The 19,997-nt window shown below is 44.7% G+C and overlaps 8 protein-coding genes across 8 annotated transcripts; 4 read left to right on the top strand and 4 right to left on the bottom strand.

Annotated features, from left to right (window-relative positions):
- Window positions 1-811: 811 nt before the first annotated feature.
- On the bottom strand, window positions 812-1,541 carry FSST1_008799 (uncharacterized protein; the record flags this gene model as incomplete). Its single annotated transcript, XM_083225715.1, has 5 exons — window positions 812-837; window positions 891-1,094; window positions 1,171-1,272; window positions 1,407-1,422; window positions 1,485-1,541. The coding sequence occupies 5 exons, from the start codon at window positions 1,539-1,541 to the stop codon at window positions 812-814; spliced, it is 405 nt and encodes a 134-aa protein (XP_083084760.1).
- A 1,233-nt stretch (window positions 1,542-2,774) lies between these two features.
- Window positions 2,775-4,186, top strand: FSST1_008800 (class I SAM-dependent methyltransferase; the record flags this gene model as incomplete). Its single annotated transcript, XM_083225716.1, has 6 exons — window positions 2,775-2,849; window positions 3,142-3,186; window positions 3,234-3,391; window positions 3,441-3,497; window positions 3,549-3,903; window positions 3,953-4,186. 6 exons carry the CDS (start codon window positions 2,775-2,777, stop codon window positions 4,184-4,186), a joined length of 924 nt encoding a protein of 307 aa, XP_083084761.1.
- A 5,942-nt stretch (window positions 4,187-10,128) lies between these two features.
- FSST1_008801 (uncharacterized protein) lies at window positions 10,129-11,739 on the top strand (the record flags this gene model as incomplete). The annotated part of the gene is made up of 3 exons (XM_083225717.1): window positions 10,129-10,584; window positions 10,637-11,374; window positions 11,422-11,739. The coding sequence occupies 3 exons, from the start codon at window positions 10,129-10,131 to the stop codon at window positions 11,737-11,739; spliced, it is 1,512 nt and encodes a 503-aa protein (XP_083084762.1).
- Window positions 11,740-12,203: 464 nt separating this feature from the next.
- On the bottom strand, window positions 12,204-12,521 carry FSST1_008802 (uncharacterized protein; the record flags this gene model as incomplete). The annotated part of the gene is made up of 1 exon (XM_083225718.1): window positions 12,204-12,521. One exon carries the CDS (start codon window positions 12,519-12,521, stop codon window positions 12,204-12,206), a length of 318 nt encoding a protein of 105 aa, XP_083084763.1.
- A 390-nt stretch (window positions 12,522-12,911) lies between these two features.
- On the top strand, window positions 12,912-15,116 carry FSST1_008803 (uncharacterized protein; the record flags this gene model as incomplete). The annotated part of the gene is made up of 1 exon (XM_083225719.1): window positions 12,912-15,116. The coding sequence occupies one exon, from the start codon at window positions 12,912-12,914 to the stop codon at window positions 15,114-15,116; it is 2,205 nt and encodes a 734-aa protein (XP_083084764.1).
- A 275-nt stretch (window positions 15,117-15,391) lies between these two features.
- Window positions 15,392-16,253, bottom strand: FSST1_008804 (uncharacterized protein; the record flags this gene model as incomplete). The annotated part of the gene is made up of 2 exons (XM_083225720.1): window positions 15,392-15,792; window positions 15,848-16,253. 2 exons carry the CDS (start codon window positions 16,251-16,253, stop codon window positions 15,392-15,394), a joined length of 807 nt encoding a protein of 268 aa, XP_083084765.1.
- A 613-nt stretch (window positions 16,254-16,866) lies between these two features.
- Window positions 16,867-18,039, top strand: FSST1_008805 (Mss4-like protein; the record flags this gene model as incomplete). The annotated part of the gene is made up of 1 exon (XM_083225721.1): window positions 16,867-18,039. One exon carries the CDS (start codon window positions 16,867-16,869, stop codon window positions 18,037-18,039), a length of 1,173 nt encoding a protein of 390 aa, XP_083084766.1.
- Window positions 18,040-18,198: 159 nt separating this feature from the next.
- On the bottom strand, window positions 18,199-19,903 carry FSST1_008806 (S-adenosyl-L-methionine-dependent methyltransferase; the record flags this gene model as incomplete). Its single annotated transcript, XM_083225723.1, has 11 exons — window positions 18,199-18,383; window positions 18,442-18,704; window positions 18,761-18,898; window positions 18,957-18,994; window positions 19,081-19,103; window positions 19,166-19,294; window positions 19,346-19,364; window positions 19,452-19,474; window positions 19,534-19,624; window positions 19,706-19,750; window positions 19,835-19,903. 11 exons carry the CDS (start codon window positions 19,901-19,903, stop codon window positions 18,199-18,201), a joined length of 1,023 nt encoding a protein of 340 aa, XP_083084767.1.
- Window positions 19,904-19,997: the final 94 nt, after the last annotated feature.

Genomic DNA, 19,997 nt, shown 5'->3' on the forward strand with positions numbered 1-19,997 from the left:
GTTTTTCGTCTTGTTTTACGTTGTTAGCCAAACCCCGATAAGTGCTGTGGTGGGCGTCTAATCTCATACTTTTGAAACACTCCTCGGTTGTTTTCCTCACAGTAAAATCGATGTGATTGCGTGATGGTACAGTGCCTCTTAGACGCACCACAACGTAGTACTCGCCTAGCTGTGCGTTATAGCTGATGTCGTTCATGAAAGAAAAGAAATCGGGCACTCTTTCGTTATGCGGTGATGAAGCCGGTGAAGGACGAATAAACCGCCAAATTGACCAACAAATGGGACAGTTCCGGTTAAGAGATGCAATGAGTGACTCCCATGACAAATGCATGACTTGTTTTATATCCGTGAAGAAAATCTGAGGCATATTATCATAACGCTTCCACCAAATTGAGATGGCTTTTCCAGAGGCATTATGAGTAGAGAAGCTAGGCAAGGCTGTTTGGCAAACTTTGCAGAGACTCATCTTCACGCAGAGCAGCTTGTGTGTTTTTTCCCCTTCAACCGTAGGTCAATGTTTGAGTGATTTTCTCAGCTAAGCGTTCAAGACGAGTCAGCATGCAAACTTAGTGGGTATCTTGGTAGGGTGGGTACACACACGATGTAGGTTTATGAAGAAGTATTTAGCTATGATTGGGCAAGGCGGATAACACGGAGAACTATAAAGCTTATAGAGCAGTTACTTGAATGACGACTTGATCAGAATTATACCAGACATTAGTCTAGCATATCGGAATGGCACCCAGCATCTTCCCACAAGGTAGATCAAGATCACATGGCCATGGTGTAATATTCTTGCACGATTAAGCAGCTAACTGCGCTCAAAAAACTCTTCATCTGTGTTTGGTTGTTAGTCAAGTCCTCTATCAACTCGTCATCGTCTGTCTCACAGCTAATACGACCATCGTTATCGGTATCAGCCTCCCGAATCATCTCGTCAAGCTCATCGTCTGTGACTTCTTCGCCGATAGCTTTCAAGGTTCGTCGCAGCTCTCCAGCTGAGATGAACCCGTCTTCATCACGACCAAAGACCATCAATGCTTCTAAAAGCTCTTGGTCATAATCTATCCCTTCTGCTTTATGCGACATCATCTCTAAGAGCTATGGATGACACAGGATTACTTAACACACTTCTACACTGTATGAAGGTAGTTCTGCAAAAGAGCATACTAGGAAAATCAATTGTGCCGTTTCTGTCTGCATCGGCTTCGATGATCATGTCATGTAATTCGGCGTCGGACGGATTCTGGCCCAGCGATCGCATAACAACGCCTACTTAGTTGACGGTCATATCCCCTGTTAGGCGTGGTTAGTATACACTTTGGAATGGCGAGGCCGAGCCACGATGCGGTTGCAGCAGTGACTAGGAAGCTATTGTGACAGGTAGTGGTTAGTAAAACACTTACCATCCCCATCTTTATCCTGTAGTAGAATCTATTAGAACAACTTTGACCAGTAATTTATACGAGACATTGGATACTTACAAAAAGGTGAAACGCTTGCTTATACTCGACGATCTGCGTATCTTCGTTATCATTCATAGCTCCTGCATCCTTTCCGAAGTATCAGTGGAAAAGACTAAATACGTAAGCTTCCTATCAAACCGCTTCGGCGATAGACCTACAGAAGACGTATTTTCAGCCGCTTTGGAGGCTTCTTCTATACTTTCTTAACGAGTTCAGGAGCACGGGGTTTTGTTTAGAATTGGCAGGAAAACTGTAGCGAGTTGAGGTACAGCTCGAAAGCTATTTCACTAGCCGAATCTTAGCCATAATAGACTACTAGCATTGCAATTGCACACTACAATTAGCATTTTGAGATGGCTATCGACTTAGTGCTGGTCTCTAAAGAGCTGAATTTCCATAGCGAAGAGTTATGCAAGTAATATGTGACGAGCTCGCAGGGCGTCACGTGTTGACCCACGTGAGAAAGGGTGGGTCTTGAGGCTCTGGGTTCGAGACCCGCTTCCTTAGGTACGATAATGAAGAATCATCTTCTTTTTACCATATGATATCGTCACCACCTTTTGATCAATATTAGCAAAGGCTAAACCTAAGAGATAGATTTTACCTAAAACTGATTCCATACATAACTCGCCAGGCAACTACTTAATGACAAGAGTAAATTTAACTATTAATCGAATATCTTTAATTGAATATACTTAACATACTTTATTTACTATGAAGAGATGAAATATTTTATAATATTTAATGTTATAATGTCTTATGCATCTGCCAATATAAATTTAATTTAGACTAGTTTATCTCTTCGGAATGTTAAATGTCACGTATGTACAACTCTAATTAACGAAATAGAGGAAGTCAGCCACAATGGGACCTGTCAGTCACTTAGATCAAGTTAGTGGTTAGCTATCAATTAGTATGTCACTAGCGGGAACCGAAAAAGTGTGCAGATCATCCATCGAGATGTCTCTAGAGTGTCTTAGTCGATAGCTGAACTTCCTTCAGTGTGAGCGATAAGATAGTCAACGAACAATCTCAGGTTTAATTCTTACTCAAAACGCAATCTTATGGGAACACTCAACAAAGAGCTTCTAACTTAACACTTATTGTAAGGGAGGAATGAGGTGGTTCGCGGGTAACGGATAGCTCCGCCCGCGTGACAATCGTTTCTCAAAAAGGCTAGATTTTGTCAGGTGGACATTACTCACGACTTGGCTAGCCCGCCTAGTGCTAGTCATCTTTCAGCTTGTGGTTATCCTCTGTATTCTTGTTTTGTCCGTTTGCATCTTATCTTCTCCAAAAACATTCACAATGCCGCAAGAGCGAAGCGACCACTTTACTCAAGATCTACGACATGCCTTATGTACGGTCCCTCCACAGGCAGATGTATGTATGACTCTACAGGGCTACGAATTTGGCTGATCCAATGATTCCAGTGTACTCCGTTTCAATCAAATGAATCATCGCCCAGCTCGTAGGTACTCTGACAGATTCGAGTCGACCTCCTTTAACGTACTATCTAGCGAGGAGTCAGTTTATTTGTCTTCTCTCCGTTCTAGTATTCTAGACTACAGGCATGTTATGTCCACGAGAACCACACACTCATCTAACCCGACATGCAGATACGAAGTACGGCCAAGAGGTTGCCCGCCAATGAAACTAGCTAACAGCAGTGCAGAACGGACGCCGTTATCATGCCTACCGCGAGGGCGTTTATCCATTTGTAAGCCCAGAGACAAGTCTGTTCAGGAACTCGCTCACAAAGTATAGCCCAATGATCACGAAGAGCAGGATAGAATGGATCTAGGACATCATATCTATCGTCTCTTGCTGGGAGGGGAACTCTACCTCGCACCCATCGGAGATGATCTAAAACGAGTACTAGATCTAGGCACTGGCACAGGCATCTGGGCTATCAACTTTGCAGAGCGCGTAACCCCAACATTAAGGAAGAATTGTTCCTGACAATCTAAATAGTGAATTTCCTGATACAGAAGTTCTAGGAACTGATCTGAGTCCTATCCAGCCCCCTTGGTACAGTAATCTAGTCATAATATCGACCATTTGCTAACGTATAATACGTAGGGTCCCAGAGAACTGTATCTTTGAGGTCGATGATTTCGAGTCAGACTGGCTTTTCCATAAACCATTTGACTTTATTCACGCACGTGAGCTCGGAGGCTGTATAAGCAACAGCAGACGACTTTTCAGACAGGCGCTGGACAATTTGGTTCCAGGGGGGTATCTTGAGATGCAGGCTGTTCATGCGGAGTTCAAGTCGGATGATGACACCGTAGGCAACGCTGAACATGCTCTGTTTTGGATGAAGACTATCGTGGAAGGCTCGGTCCAGTTCGGCAAGCCGCTAAATTGTACTCCAAAATGGAAGCAAGAGATGGAAGAGGCTGGCTTTGTGGATGTTGAGCAGAAAATTCTCAAGGTAAGCATTCCTTTCGCTTCTTGACCCATCACACTAAAGTCGTGAGAAGATCCCGATCGGTTCATGGCCAAAAGACCCTACACTGAAGGAGATTGGACACTTCCAATCATTACAAGAAGCAAAGTTGATCGCTTCCTATACCCCAGGAATTTTTTCGCGTATTCTCCATTGGAAAGATGCCGAAATTCAAGTCTTGATGGCACGAGTGAAGAAGGATCTTTCGAATCCTGCTATTCATCTTTATGTTCCGGTCTATTTTATCTGGGGCAGGAAACCCGAGTGAAGGGATTTAGTTCAGAGTTCAGATACCCTGAGATGATTTTATTTGTTATAATATCCTAAACCTCTTCTTGGAATTGACTTTAACTAATGTAATGGAATTTGAGCCCGTGGCCTTCGAAGAATTTATTGGTTACATACCGAGACCCGCTCAAGGGGGACCTAATTAAACTTAAGTTATCCTGTACATACTCGTTCGCAGTTGAGTTTATCAAAATGAACGTCAAAAGGGTGAAGACAGATTCAACCAATTGTGAGAAGGTGTATCAGGCATAGCGTAAGGTATTTACCCAAAGAAGGGGAATTTGTCAAGATAGCGAAGTTAGATAGAACACATATAACACTGTTCTACCTCATACACGGCATCAACACGTCTTGATGCAAGTGCGTTCAAATTCCCAGGTGCCCCCATTAGCAATGAACTAGCTGGAATACTGTTTTATATTTCAGTATTCGAGTAGCCTGAGGGTTCATCTCCTGTGGATAACATTCCACTCTCGTGTTACACCTTTAGTAAGGTACATCTGCTGCCGCCTGCGTCTAAAACAGTACCTACTAAATACCCCTGGGAACTTTATCTGTTACAAGTAACCTACTTAATAATGCATCAATCAAGACGATATTTCGTGCTATTATTGAACTCTTGATGCATATCGCATATGTGTTTGGTTACTTCAGTGTAGTAATGCCGTCTATTTGCTTATTGTCAATACAACTCTAAGCTCTAATTATCCGAACTACTAGACATGCGATTTCCTTTCCGCTGTAACTGCAGATTTTTCACAATTTCGTTATTATGCTTTATCAATTCCCCAAGACGATTCTGGAAACACAACAACCCAACATTATTTTCGCTTCGTTTTCTTGATGTTATCGATGCTTTATCGCTGGCTGGGCTGATCGGTCTCCATTTGGCTGAATGCGACTCCGCCGTATTTACTTCGGGAGGGAATTGCTCAAAAACACCCGGACACTGGAGACATAAGGTTAGACAAGTTTCGAAACAGTAAAGAATTGGAAAATATTGACATACCGATTGTACGTTGAATGAGTTTTGCGATATCATTGGTTGAAGCTCCAAAAAAGGTTGAGGTAGATCTGGTGGATAGCTTAAGGCCTGCATCGGCGTACCAGTAGCTCCGCCTTGAGTGGAATTTAGAGTGTCCCAGAAGATGCAGAACCACTGATACAAAGAAGCACAATCATTTTGTGTCGATGATGAATGTTCTGAGGCTGTATAGTATGACTGTTCACCTGGTGATTCATTTGAGCCCCCAAAACCTGGATCCGATAAAGGAGGTGTGGCATTATGGAACTTAGTGGTGCATTGTCGGGATGTGTTGCCCATGGCGTCGTGTCGTATGTTACAATTGGAGTTGAGAAGAGCTTCCCCACAGTTATACATTCCTAGTGAGAGGAAATAGTCGTAAATCTGAGTTTGTAATAGAGTATGATAGTCCCCATTGGTAGGCAGTTGGTCAAGGAATGCATCTTGGACTGGATACATGTTTAGAGAGTAGGTAATAGAGTTCGTTAAAATGTAATGGTAAAAGAGATGGTTGGAGTATTGAGCTGTTTTCCTGTGAAATAAGATGCCGGTATCACTAATAAACGTTCAGCTAATATTCTCCGTGGCGTCGGCTAGACTTGGCATTTCGCGAGAGAACATTCCGATCGTTCCTACATAGCCACAGGCCTGGAGCAAATCACTCCACCAGACCATAGATAAGACTAGCGTCTATTAGTGTGTTTACAGACATTGAAACGCTCACTAAATTGAGTCTTTCTACAGGTTATTTATGTTAGCTAAGTTTGGATTAGCAGACTTGCCATGATGCCACCCAATGATCGAGCAAATTAGATGTGTATAGGTGGCGTTACGTCAATGCTATGAGTATTTCTGGCTAAGATCGAGATGGTCTTCTGCATTCCAAGACTGGGCTGACTTGATTGGTAATAGTCAATAACGGAAAGGGGCAAAGGGATTAACAAAGAATGTCCATAGCGATGGGGTTTTGTCTGTGTCTTACCCTAAATGTCCCTCACAGTGATAAATACGTCACTATAGAAGGGATTTTAATTAAAAATGGAAGAAGTCTTAAGCTAGTAAATATGTTTCATGGGTTTGTTGCCCGAGGGCCTCTTGAGCACCCCAACATATGACGTATGTGGAAAGTATATCGATCCACATGGCTGTTAAGACCGTCAGTCTTCTAGACGAAGGCTGCTTATGAGGTCTATTTTGAGTCGTCGGATCGTATGATTTGGACAATTGATCTTCGCGCAAGCGGTACTTATGAGCCGGCGTGGCTGATCAGAACGCTCCTGGACCGGATTCGCTCATGGCGTCGATCTTTAATTTCCACTTTTATCCTTCGCAAACTGGGTTTAAATCAGGAAATGACTCGTGTTAGGCTTGATTGCTAGCATGCACTGCGATAAATACACTGAAAGGTATCAAACAATACTTCTGCTCTTGGTGATGATAGATATAACTGGTGTTCTGGAGATTCATGGTATTGGGGTGTTTCGTTCTAGAGGCTGACCTAGAAGAACTCAATTGATGATCTAACAACGAGCTTCACGAAGGCAAAGGTCACCGGAGGTTTATGGTTGACAGGAGCCCCTAATTTGTTTCGACTCGATGTTTCGTTTCACTGGCGCGACAAATAATTGGTGGTGACTGACTGCTCGTACACATGACCATTACATTCATTTCACATCTGATTCGCTACCTAAATGCTAGACGGTAACACTAATGGGATATAAAACTCTAATTGTTACCGTGCAACCGGCACGGTTACGAATCATCCGCTATTGTTGATCGCTTAGTAGTCTCATTGCCTTTCATGGGGAAGTGGTGTTATTTTCATAAATTCAGCTAAATTCATGAACTAGCTAAGTTTCTTGTCGGAAGCCATATCGTATTGCGCTATGACAAAATCGCAAAGTTTAACTGTAACTGCCTGTTTTAGTGAGATTTTGTGGCTTTTATCAATGATGGCTGGAAATTTCTTTCCGCGCGCGGAACCTAGAGAAATCGGAAATGGAAGACCGTTCACGGACTTATTCCTTTTTTGAAGTGCCCACTTGCCGAAAGATAACGGGGGGCAAGGGACTCATCAGGCTTGATAATTGCGCTAGAAGAGACCTGATTATTAATGTGACCAGGGTAGGCAGTTTATCTATTCTTGTTCATAACGAAGGGAATAGTAAATTCCCAACCGGTATTAAACTAACTACTCTGGTGTAATCGCTACGCTTAGAAGGGCTGCCGTACCTCGTCCAAGCCGTGACGACGTACCTGCAGCTGCTGTCGGCGCCCTTTTGGGCATCGATGCTGAAGGCCCAGTTGCACGCGTTGTTGGGCTTATCATAGACGCGCTTGAGAACCTTGATAGTCCACCGGTAAGTGGCAGCTATCATAGAGGCTACTTGGGTGCCGGCATCGTGATTGGCCACAGAAGTTAAGGCCAAGAAGACGGCGGCGACCAAGACGAGAAAATTCTATTGTTATTATTGGAGATTGTGCTATCGTGGTGTTGGCTCGGAAGTAAATTCACGCAGATATTGCTGTTGGTCTCGACATATCCCAGCTATTGATAAGTTTCATGGCTGAGTTAATTATGGTAGGGGTTTCAAGGCGGTTCAACGATCTATTTATTCCCTCATTATACCCCTTATTTGTAAAACAAGTACCTATTGCCATTGCCACACGAAGGGATTGTAGAAGCGAGCCAAACTCGGCGCTGCCCAGAGAAAGAATGGCACCTGAAAAATACAATGGCAACTGTAGCAAGGCTATGATGTGGCACTGTCGCGCACAACTGCCTAGGTAACTAGGAAACGCTATGCGAGTAACGTACGACCATCACATAAGCTAGATTGACCTAAATGTTGATCGTTGCTATCTGAAAATAAGTGTAACTACCAGTTGGGCAAGAGCATCTCCGAGCGATTACTCTAGCTATTGCTAAAGTCTAGTGCAGCATGTCGGGTATGTATTAGGTCACTCGCTTGGTATAGGTGAGAGAATTTAACTCAATTCAAATGTCATGAGTCGGCAATCAAAAAGGGAGAAGATCTGGAAGTCAATCGTTCGAGATAGAGGCAAAATGAGAGTCGTTGTGAGCAAAGCCTAGACTGTGTTCAGACATGAAAAATGCCGTAAATAGAACTCCAGCTCGTATCGCCACGGCGCCACTGCCAAAACGACACAAGTGACAGGTCTAAAGTTGCGCCCCTGGTTGGTTCCAATGGGCTTCTGGAAGAAGCAAATACGCTAAGCTGGCTTTGTGCACTGGTGATGCATTTCGGTAACGCCGCAGTTCTACAAATAAGCTGCAAACACAATAGACCGACGAATTAAACAATGCTATATTTCGAATTAATCCTCGCGCAATTGTTTCTATCAAGATGAAGTTTGCCATCTTTTTGATCCAGTTCTTCAACCTGCTAGTTATAGCTGCTGTCACAAGACCAGGCCAGTATCCGGCTCCTTCTGAAGTGCAAACCAGAGTTGAGTGGCGGAAATTATAGATATTAGCTCAAACAGACTACATCAGAGCTGTCAAATGTCTCGATAAAATTCCTTCAAAAATTGGCTTGAAGACATCCCGATACAATGCCTTACCTTATATTCATACAAAGCTCAACATACAGAGTTAGTTCTTATATCTCTTCCTAGCCCCCTTCCTGAAGCTGATCTTCCTTAGTCCACTTTGTAGCTCAGTTTCTACCATGGCACCGATATTTCGTGCATCTGTACGAGACTGCTTTACGGAACGAGTGCGGATACCGCAGCTCCATGCCCTACTGGGATTGGACACTTGATGCCAAGGACATGTCGAAAAGCCCACTCTTTCAAAAGATAAGGCTCGGGGTTTCGGCGGCAATGGGCTCAATGGAGGGTTTGTGAATCCGACGCGGCCACATCCCTTGGCCATGTGTGTCCTGGATGGAGGGTTCAACAACTTTACGGTGCAGTACTATGACGGCGCATTGAGGCCACATTGTCTAAACCGTGGTTTTAATGACGATTTCAACTTTGCAGAGAAGTTTCAAGGAAAGTCTTATTCGCCATCCGCGGTATCAAAGATTATCGATCGTTCCATGAATCTCACTAGATTTGCTACTGTTCTAGAGAATGGACCACATGGTGCCATACATCAGGCTGTGGGAGGGGATCTGGTACCGTCAACATCGCCCAATGGTAAGTCTCAAACAACGAATCTGCACTTAGCTTCTCGATGAATAACTCATTTTCTTTTCTTACAGATCCAATTTTCTTTCTGCATCATGCGCAAATTAATCGCTTGTGGTGGATCTGGGAGCAGAAGAACCCAAAACAGCGAAACACGGATTATTCGGGCATTCGCATCCTTGCTTCTGGTGCAACAGAAAGCAAGCCGGCAAGTCCTAAAGACATGTTGCCTATGCTTGGTTTAGGTCCCGACAAGCAACTCAGTGGAATGAACCACTCGGCGACGATCGCATGGACTTATATACATAATATGAGATGTTTCCGCTGAGTCCCTCGTATCTCAACTTATTAATCTCTTAATCTATCGTGGCGAATTCCGTGTCCCTTGGCGTCCAGTGAGTCTAAAATAAAAGCCGCAAAGTGGACTCTCTATTGAAAAAACTCTTGCGACTCCTGCCAGATATGGCTAATAACTAGTGTATTTCTATGAAACGATGGGCCTGAGCCCCCATGCTACACTGCCAAGCTCGATTGAAATAACCTTATTCCACTTAAAGTCCATCTGATAAGCTTAAACGTGTCACTACTGCCCACGTGGTGGATCGCTCGCTATTCAGCCGAGCTCGGAGGCACAAGGGTCTTAGCTGCTCGAGTTTGAGTATATAAAGGCAAACGGATTGTCGTTTATATATTTGTGTCTTTCAAATCTCTTTTAAATTCCAGACACCATAGCGCAGAACCCGATGAAGAAAGATACCTCTGATGGCGTAATGCCAGTGGTGACCGACATCAATGTCACTGAAGTTGAACATGAAGGTCTTAGCCATCTGCGAATTCCTGCCAAGTACAAATGGACTGCACTCGCTCTCGTCATCACTCTCCCGCTAGGACATACTTGGACAGGCTCAGCATTGGGCCCGCTTAAAAATACTTTGCGGGAAGAACTTGGCATCAACAATACCCAATTTGGTGTCATCAGCAGCGCAGACGCTTTCGTTAACACCATATTCCCTGTTATTGGGGGCCTGATCCTGGATTGGTGGGGCCCCAACATCGTTACTTTATGCTGTACAAGTGTTATCCTTGTCGGATCTGTCGTCGCGGCTACCGGGGTTCAGATCGGACTTTGGAGGCTGCTTGTTTGTGGGCATGTTCTTATGGGCTTTGGCATTGCAATTCTAGACTCCGCAACACAAAAGGTATTCTACCCACTTGCCCAAATTACAAACAGGTTCACTAACAATTACAAAGTTCTTCTACCACTGGTTTGGCGCTTCTGGGCTTGCCTTGGCGTTTGGACTCGAGAGTGCCGTTGCCAGCACAGTTAGTCTCGTTTCTGGTATGGTCGCCATCCCGATCCGAGATCGCACAGGCTGGTACGGTTGGACGTTTTGGATCCCTGTTTTCTTCTGTGGACTTTCTTTGGCTATGAACATTTCATACGTTTGTTTTGAAAGGTTTGCAGTTCCGACAAAGTATAGACTAACTCCAGGCCGGGAGACAGCAATTACCGAGAAGCATCTTGTGACCAAGCGCAACTTCTCTTGGAAACTCTTGTTTACCCTGCCATGGGCATATCTGATGCTGCCAGCCACTCAATTGCTACAGAGTGGTGCAGCTGGTGGATTCAGCACCAGCTCGGCTGACATCATATTCTTGAAGGGATACACAGAAGAAGTGGCTGGTTATTTGTCGACAGCACAGAAAATTCTTCCCATCGTTCTAAGTCCAGTACTAGGCTTGGCCATAGACAAGTATGGCCATCGGTTTCACTATGTCGCCGCAGCCCCTATCCTTTGGATCATTGCTTGTTCTCTGCTGGGCTTTACCAACGTGCATCCAGTCGCCGCTCTAGTCTTCTCCAGCTTAGCAGGCGTGATTAACTCAATGCCATTGCAGATCTGTATACCACTCTTGGTAGCTGATCAAGCCAAGATCGGTACTGCCTTCGGTGTATGGAGAGCATTCAACAACTCAGGCTCAACTATTGTAAGCTGAACGTTTAAACAATCAAGTACCGAAGCTAATAGCATTAGATGGATGTCGTCTTTGGCGTATTGCAAGACGGGACCGAAGGCAATGGTTACCACAAGGTTCTTCTCGTTGCCATCAGTATTAAAGCTTGGGCTTTTGTGTTAGGTCTGTCATACATCATTGTCGACCATAAGCTCCTAGGAAAAGGTATGACCATGACACGAGTCCAACGCGAGGCAACAGAAGTCACCATCGAGAAACGCGACGAGCATCCCTTGACTCGCCGAAGGTCAAAACCCTGGTTTACAATCTTGGCCTTTGGCCTTTTGGTTGCTATCATTGCGACTGCATGGGTGGTCTTTCTTATGTACCTAGTTTAATGATTATTTAAACAAGATATTACTAGATCTTCTATTATACTAAGTAAATACAGCTATTCGTCTCTTTGTAACCAATTTAATACTCATGTAACCTTATATATCTTTAATCCTTCAAATAATAATAATATCTATTAAACCCAGTTTATATAACTGGTTCAGCGCATCCAGGTCTGTTGAAGCTATTAGAATTATTCCTTGGGCTATTAGCAAGTGCACTATTGCTGCAGACATGCTGATACCATCACCATCGTCACCTGCCTTTGCACAATTTGCATCAGATATCCCGGGAGTATCGTCGTCTTGGCTGTCCTTATCTCTATCCTCATCGCCATCATTGCTCTTATCGCCGTCCTCGTTGCAATCGCTAGCCTCGCTGTCTTCGTCATTCTCATCCTCATCGTTATCGTTATCGTCGTCAACATAGTCGAAGCAGAAGGAGGGGAGTTCATATTCTTCCCGATCTTCTAGTACTCTAAACAACCACTCTGACAACTGATTTTCGATGGCCCTTCAAACAGCCGCGCGTCATCCCAGTTGATCTCTGTAATTTTATGTCGGTGTAACTCGCTATCCGCGATGGCAAGGAAGACTTGGATGTTACGAGAGTTGGCCGATATGGAGACGCGGTCAATATTACTTGGTACAATTTTCTCAAGAGTTGAACACGTCGCACGTAGGCTTGTGATGGCATCCCTATCCGGGTATGAAAATATAGAGTGTCGAAGTTCTGGTGGGAGCAGCTGAAGGAGGCCCATCCCGACCTTGGGGTTTGAAGATGCCATGCTTTGAAATGGAAGATGTTGTGTTTGATGTAAGAGTGAAGTACTAGGCAGATCAATTTCACCTCACGTGAGCCAGCCACTTATTTACATTGGATTCCATTTGACAGGTACTTTAAAACACAATCTTACTCATCAGCTAAGAGGAAGCATTATTCGACATGAAGATGCATTGGCGTCATCGCTGACACCCTTAGACCCTTTACGAAAGCTTAAGTTGTCCTCAAAAGAACCTAAACAGACCTCGATTTCCTGATTTCCTAGCTTTGAATCTCGAGCTGACCCCGCAATCCGCCATGTCGATCCCAAGTATAAGATCGACGACATCATCCAGCTATGACTTTAGTTACTTCTTTACTGAAAATACAATTTGCAGTCTTCATCCCGATCGTAATGGCACCATTCATAGCTATTCTATTGACAGTGATTTATCTTAACTTTGCTTTGAGCGACTCCTGTCCCGTCATCACTCAACAGCTCAGTGATCCTCCGTATGAGAATTACTTTTACTCTGACTGCAACACCGATGCCCAGGTCGTCGTGACCAGTCCTCTTCCCGATAGCAATTTATCAATTATTGGTCCTCGATTGATTGTCGCATGGCCTGCAGGAAACAGCGGAATATGCACCTTCTTCAAGCCGCAGAGTAAAAAGAATGGTACGCTGGCAATCGAGTTGATTAATTCCACTGTCGGGTCTCCGCTTGGCGTTATCAATCATATCGACGAAGACTCAGAGTATCCATTTGTTGGAGTCGAGGGTGTGCTATCGTTCAACACCTCGGCGAATCTAACAGTGGCTATTTTGGGGAGTATCCGGAACATCCGCGACTTTACTGAGGGGCCCAGCATCCTTAGCCTTATGATCCAGAATGCCACCAATATCACAAGAGCTAAAAACGGAGGTGTTTTGATCTCTCGGTCATGGTTAGATAACATCACGACTACGAACCTATTCCTGGAGCCGTGGGAGAACAAGCAAAGTAGGATCGCTATTGATGGCGAGACCATTAGCCTAGGGGCTGGTTTTTACCGATTCGCCGCTTCCTTCAACTACCCTCAGCTTAAACAGCTATCGCCACAACAAGTCCTCAATAACCAATCTAAATCTCTGATCCAGAAAGAAGAATCTCAAGTCCGGTCTCTATCATTCTTCTCATATACCGATAAACTTCTTGCCGGCGGCTGGCGGTTCCTGACATATTTCGGTCGCGACACCATGATCGCTGCACTGTTACTTGAGCCTATATTGAGCGCAGGCAACAGCTCAGCACTAGAAGCGGTTATCGGTGCAGTTTTAGAGCGCATCAACCGTACAGACGGGTCTGTCTGCCACGAAGAGACTATCGGCGACTACGCCACGTTTCTAAACCTGCAAAAGGGCATTGTCTCGACCGCACCGGGTTTCACATATCCGATGATCGATACCGACTTTTTCCTACCCATTCTTATGGACCGTTACTTCAGTGCGTTGCCAAGCCGAATCGACCCGCTACTCAGAACCAAGGCAGGTGAAGTTGATGTCGAGAATCGGAACTTGACATGGGGGAATTTAAGCTATATCAACGCACAGAAAATCATGAATATCACGGAGCCATTTGAAAAGGAACAGGTGGTAAAGAATTTGATCCAGCTCAAAGAGGGTGAGCTAGTTGGTCAATGGCGAGACTCAACCTATGGCCTTGCCAATGGTCGAATTCCTTTTGACGTGAACTGTGCCCTTGTGCCGGCAGCACTCTACGCTATCTCGAAGTTGTCAAAGATACCGGGTGTATACCCAAACAACTCTGTGACAAAGGAGTGGAGTAAGATTGCGGATGGAAGAGCAAAGATATGGGAAGACAACACTTTGCCACTCTTCCAGTACAACGTCACAGTTGATGAAGCCACTTCGCGGTTGGAGGATTATGTCGATACAAATACCTTTTATGATGGCCCGACAAATGAGAACTCGCTCAACTACTCATCCTCGGGAAGAGTGGTAGATTATGCTCTTGCCATTAATACTACGAAGGACAAGGAAAAAATACAGATCACTCACACCGACACAGCATTTCATCTGTTCCTCCTCAATCCGACAAACAACGAGCAACTTACCACGTTCCTAAATGCCACAGCAAACGCTATACTCCGGCCTTTCCCTGCAGGTTTGAGCACACCATTTGGCATCGTGGTGGCAAATCCCGCTCTGGCAGATAACAAAGAGATAACCGCTGGCTTCACAAATTCTGCTTACCACGGTACTGTTGTGTGGAGTTGGCAGCTAGCGTTGATGGCAAAGGGACTAGAGCGTCAACTTGCAAGGTGTCCTTCGTCAAAGGACAAGAATGATAATGCTCCAGTATTCTGCACCGAAGATACTGTGCATAAAACTGTGAAGCTGGCGTATAATCACTTATGGGACATTATTGAGGATAATAGTGAGAGACTGCAGTCAGAGGTCTGGAGTTGGAGCTATAGCAAAAAGGGTGGCTATCGGTTCGCACCTTTGGGGACGTTACCGCCTCCCCCGGGGTTAGGGTCAGGAACGGAGAGCAATGTTCGACAGCTCTGGAGTCTTACGTTCCTTTCTGTGAAGAGGAACAAGTATTTCGTATGAAGAGGTATCAGAGTACCAGAAAGATTGACCGCTGGAAGCATAAGGGACGAAATTAGTAAGTCAGTTTATACTACTTAGGTCATACATCTTAGGCTGTTTATGTTTGTATCTTAAAGCTTGGATGCCAACTAGTCTGTACCCTCTATAGAAGGCTGAGTTTGGTGGGGGAGACATGGCACATTGCTCAGACGGTTCCAGACGTGCATTTCAGAAAGAATGCCAAATTGGTTGAACGCTTATCAAATTCAACAATGATTGCTATTCCAAACAATTATCTATTTCTCATAAATCGAGGTCCCAGAAACCCAGTCAAGTCGCCTCTGAAAGATCAAAACATTCGACTCGCTCGTTTCATCACTATACCTTGCGGTCGTCCTCGCATAAAGTGTGAAACCATTCCTCTCGACAACTTCAAGTAACGTCAAAAGCTTCATTTGCGCCTCGTCTTCATCGTCATGGCCAACGCTTCGCCAAGGGAATCCTTTAAACTTGATCTTGGCTCGTTCGGCTGTCACTTCATGTCTTTGAATATCCTTTACAAAAGCGGTAATAACATCGTTGACAAGATCACTTGACGGCGAGTTGAGTATCTTGAGCTTGTCGCCACCATGAAAGGAAATATTGACCCATTCACAGGGAGGCAGAGTGTGGAATTGTCTGCGGAATACAAGTGCGTCTAAGACTTTGAGTTAACATGAAATCTTCACTGCAATACAACATTCGCTTCCTACCTTTTGTTCTGACTCTTTTACTTATTTCAATAGCAGAATAAATCACCCAGCCCATATTGTATAACGCTTCAATCATGCGTAAGACTAGTAAAAGTGATTCTTCACAACCGTTTGGATCATAACCCCATGGGTACCCTTTCAGCTTGAACTCCCTCGATTGCTCACGAGGATAGACAGCCATTATACCTTTCGGCCAATTCTGACTGACTACTTCATGGATCGCAGCGATCTCTGTCTCGGAAAAGTTGATCATGTTAATACGATCCAAGGCGCTCCGAGTAATTGTAGCAAAATGGTTTCCGGTACTTGGAACATTCTGGATAGCTTTCCCGTACCTCGGTGGTGTTAGACTCGAGGCAGATGGCTCAGCATAGTCGTAAAAAGCGGATTTGGTTTTCTCAGACATCTTGACAGATGTGTTTAGAATGACTCAAGGAAACAGATAACATGTTGGATGTATTTAAAGGTCGTTCAGTGACATCACGTCAGCCACAACGATAAGAATAGGTCCTACAGGTGGAAGGATTGGGGGTCACCAGGCTGAGGCGGTGCGGGGGGCTATGCGTCGGAGCCAATGAACGAAGACAAATGACGCGTGAGAAGCGGCGCAGAAACAACATTGGATGAACGTGATGCTGTTCGAAAAGGTCAGATTGAGTCTAACCGCGATGAGGTGATGATACTTCGCCATGATGTGTGGCGCCCATATAAGCAGATAGACACTTGAAAGATAAAACCGAGGTCGGGTAAGAAGAGCTGTGTTTACTCTCCATTGTACTTTCAGATAAAGATAGAGCGTTCCATAAGTAGACATATGCGTGCTTATCTGTCCCTCTCAGCTAATCGGAGCTCGTGATCATTTGCGCCCTTCAGCGCGGGGTACAATTTTACCCTGAAGGCATCTATCGTATCGTGATTGTATTTAATTTATTTATTCACGTGGTAATAAAGTATACATTCCATCTTTAACCACCTTAACAATCTCGATCTGAGAAATCACCTCCAACCTCTTCTTCAAAATGTCAACACACGATGACCAGAATATAACCCTCACGGCTCAATGCCTCTGCAAATTGTCCACCTTCTCTGCTCAATTGTCTCGGGAAAAGCTGCCTCTCCAGGCGTCCATGTGCCACTGCACGTCGTGTCGAAACGTCACTGGGGCCATGTACAGCAGTGACACAGATTGGCCCGGTCCAATGGAGGAAGTCCTCAATTCCGAACTCAGGCGATACGAGTTTACCTCGAATGTCCGTATCCTGTTCTGTGGTACCTGCTCGACGCCATTATTCTGGCACCAGCACTACCAGGATAAACCACAGAGCATTGGTGTCTTCACTGGGGCTTTGAAAGACGTTGGGATCAAAAATCTTGTCAAATTCGTGGACCAAATATTTGTGGGTGACACTCAAGATGAAGGCATTTCTCCATGGCTGTGGAATGTTAACCAAGATGGTTCGAGACTCCGAATCTGGAAGGGTAATCGGAATGCGAGTGAAGAGTTGAGTGAAAACTGGCCCACAAATGCAGAAGGTCCTGTTCCTGGGGCTGTTTCAAGGGATGGTATACCTATCCACTGTCGCTGCAAAGGAGTACAGTTTATGTTCCGACCAAGCAACGTGGACTTTTCCGACACGGCCAATAACACGATACCTTTCTACGTCGACCCAAAATCACATAAGCATCTAGCAACATTGGACCCATGCAGCTATTGTCGACTATCTGTTGGAGTTGACATGATGAACTGGACCTTCGCCCTTCCAGCTCAAATCGAATTCGCACAAGATTCGAAGGATGGCAGTTTCCCTCGAAACACTCACGAACTCAAGGATGCGGTCCAAAGTCCTAACCGGGACTCTCGATATGGTACTCTCGCCATGTACCGTAGCTCGCCAGATGTACAACGATATTTCTGCTCACGGTGCTCTGCTTTGGTATTTTATACAGTGGATGACCGCCCGGATGTGATCGATGTGGCAGTCGGGCTTCTACAAGCACCAGAGGGAGCTAGATCAGAGAGTGTCCTGGTTTGGCATCTGGGAGCTAAGACTATGGGCGATGAAGAACATGGAGATAGCTGGAGGGATACGTTTGCCAGGTCTGTCAACGAAACATCGGAGAAGTGGAGAATTGAGAAGGGGTATCCAAAGACGTGGGCAAGGCTGTCATCTGAAGACGCCAAGAAAGAATGAGTTATCGCTTCTATGTAAATGGAAGAGTGATAAAGAGGGAAGAATAACCCAAGAGATCCAGCTTAGGGTTGACAGCTCAAATACGTCAAGGCATTATTTGAAGCGAAATGTGTAGAATGAATCCCTGAGGTTAACAGTGAAAGGATTTGTGAAAGCAATTTATGGTTTCCTTCCATAAACGACATAGATAGGCCACCATCCGTGTATGGCCCGGTTCTTCATATCTCTCCTAACATCCACCAAGAATACCTCAACCTGCTCTGCAGTCCAACCTAAAGCGCGAGTGAATAGAGCAAGGCTCAGACCCGAGGCTCCGTTACCAAGATTCTCATAATTCCACAAGCCTTGGTCGTGTATTAGTATAGCTCAAAACCACGAATTCAAATGTTGAAGTAGACTCACCCATCTCCTTAAACTTGGGATCACGCGGCCAAGGATTAGTTGGCCACTTGTAGATAGTTTCCACAACATCTACGAAGCCTGCATCGAGTAGCTGCTGTTTATATCTTGTGCAGCTGTCAAGATGGGCTCCGAACTTGTCAGCCGCTTCGAGCATCAAGTCACCCCATCTTGCCGCCGCACATCCCTCGGGAATAGTACTGTCGTCAGAGTGGAGTTGGAGAATAATATCTGATAATTCAAGCCAGCCGCCTGATTCTAAATTGCTTTCGGAATGTGAGATAAGCTCGTTGTGAGTAACCATGAAACGCTTTTAACTTACTCATAGCTTTGTTGGATAAACTTTGGCCAGTCGCGAATTGATCCTGTCATCATGCGGGCATAGATATGGTCGAACTTGTAAGAGAACGTCCACTGATCCTCTATGTCATCGATGTAAAACGTAAGATTAGGAGGAACGCTGATGTCCATGTTAGTAAAGGTGCAGAAAGGAAATTCGCAGGATCTCGATCTCATACAAGCTGGGTTGTGTGGGGCTGAGATCGATGCCAACAACCTAGCGATAAGTTAGATGCTGTCGCTAGTAAAGGCTTTTGCAGCTGGTCCTGCGTAGTTCTAGACTGGATTTCGAGACCACCTTACCTGTGTTTCGGGATGATCTTCAGCTACAGGCATTATATATCGTGAGAAGCATGCTCAAAAAGACTCATTAGGATAGGGAACCAACCATAATCAATAGCCCAGACGCCAGTTCCAGTTCCGGCATCTAAATCCCTTCGGTGTGAATTTGTCTTGTCAACTGGCAAATTAGAAAGTTTGCCATCAAACGTGAGGGTGAAAAGCATATGTTGTAGGTCTATTTTTATCGATGTTAGAAGGATGTGGCCGGAGATAGGCTTAAACATACCGAGTCGTTCATTCTCCGCCTAATAAAACAAAACGTAAAATTAGCCGAATATTCCCGATTCTTCCCTGCATATATAGAACGCAGAGTGCTTGTCAATATGTCGTACCTCATCGTTAGGTAGCACATATCCTTGAGAATCAATGTTAGTCACATATGCCCACGTAAGGTATTTTCAGTAAGTAACTGACTTCCTTCCTTGAACGCATGATATGATCTGCCGTTTTCTTCACGATGTCTCATAATACTCGAAGCAAGCGACTCTGACGAACTTGCCAGGGACTATAATAAGAGTACTTTCAGTATGAGTCTCATATTTGAACGATGGTGGTTTAGTGATGGCAAGGAAAGAGACAGACATACCAAAGCAAGGGCAGAATCTGCGTCGCTATCGGTGTCATCTTGAGACTACAGCCAATCAGGTTTAGATTAGTAGACAAGTTCAACAGGCTGATATTTGTAACAGTACATACGCGAGGAGTGTGTACTTACATCAGCCACCAAGTGATCAGGATGATCGATGGTGTCTTCGTCTTGAGGCAAATTGTGAGAAGAAGACATGGTTATCCTGTTCTTAGAATGCGTCAAATGAAAAAGAAGGGTGGAAAGGTTAATTTGAGTTGTCAGTATGATGTGATGTCAGGCATTTGTCTAT

This window comes from Fusarium sambucinum, chromosome II (genome assembly GCF_050947815.1).
Source record: "Fusarium sambucinum isolate potato_lamoka chromosome II, whole genome shotgun sequence".
NCBI classification, from domain to species: domain Eukaryota; kingdom Fungi; phylum Ascomycota; class Sordariomycetes; order Hypocreales; family Nectriaceae; genus Fusarium; species Fusarium sambucinum.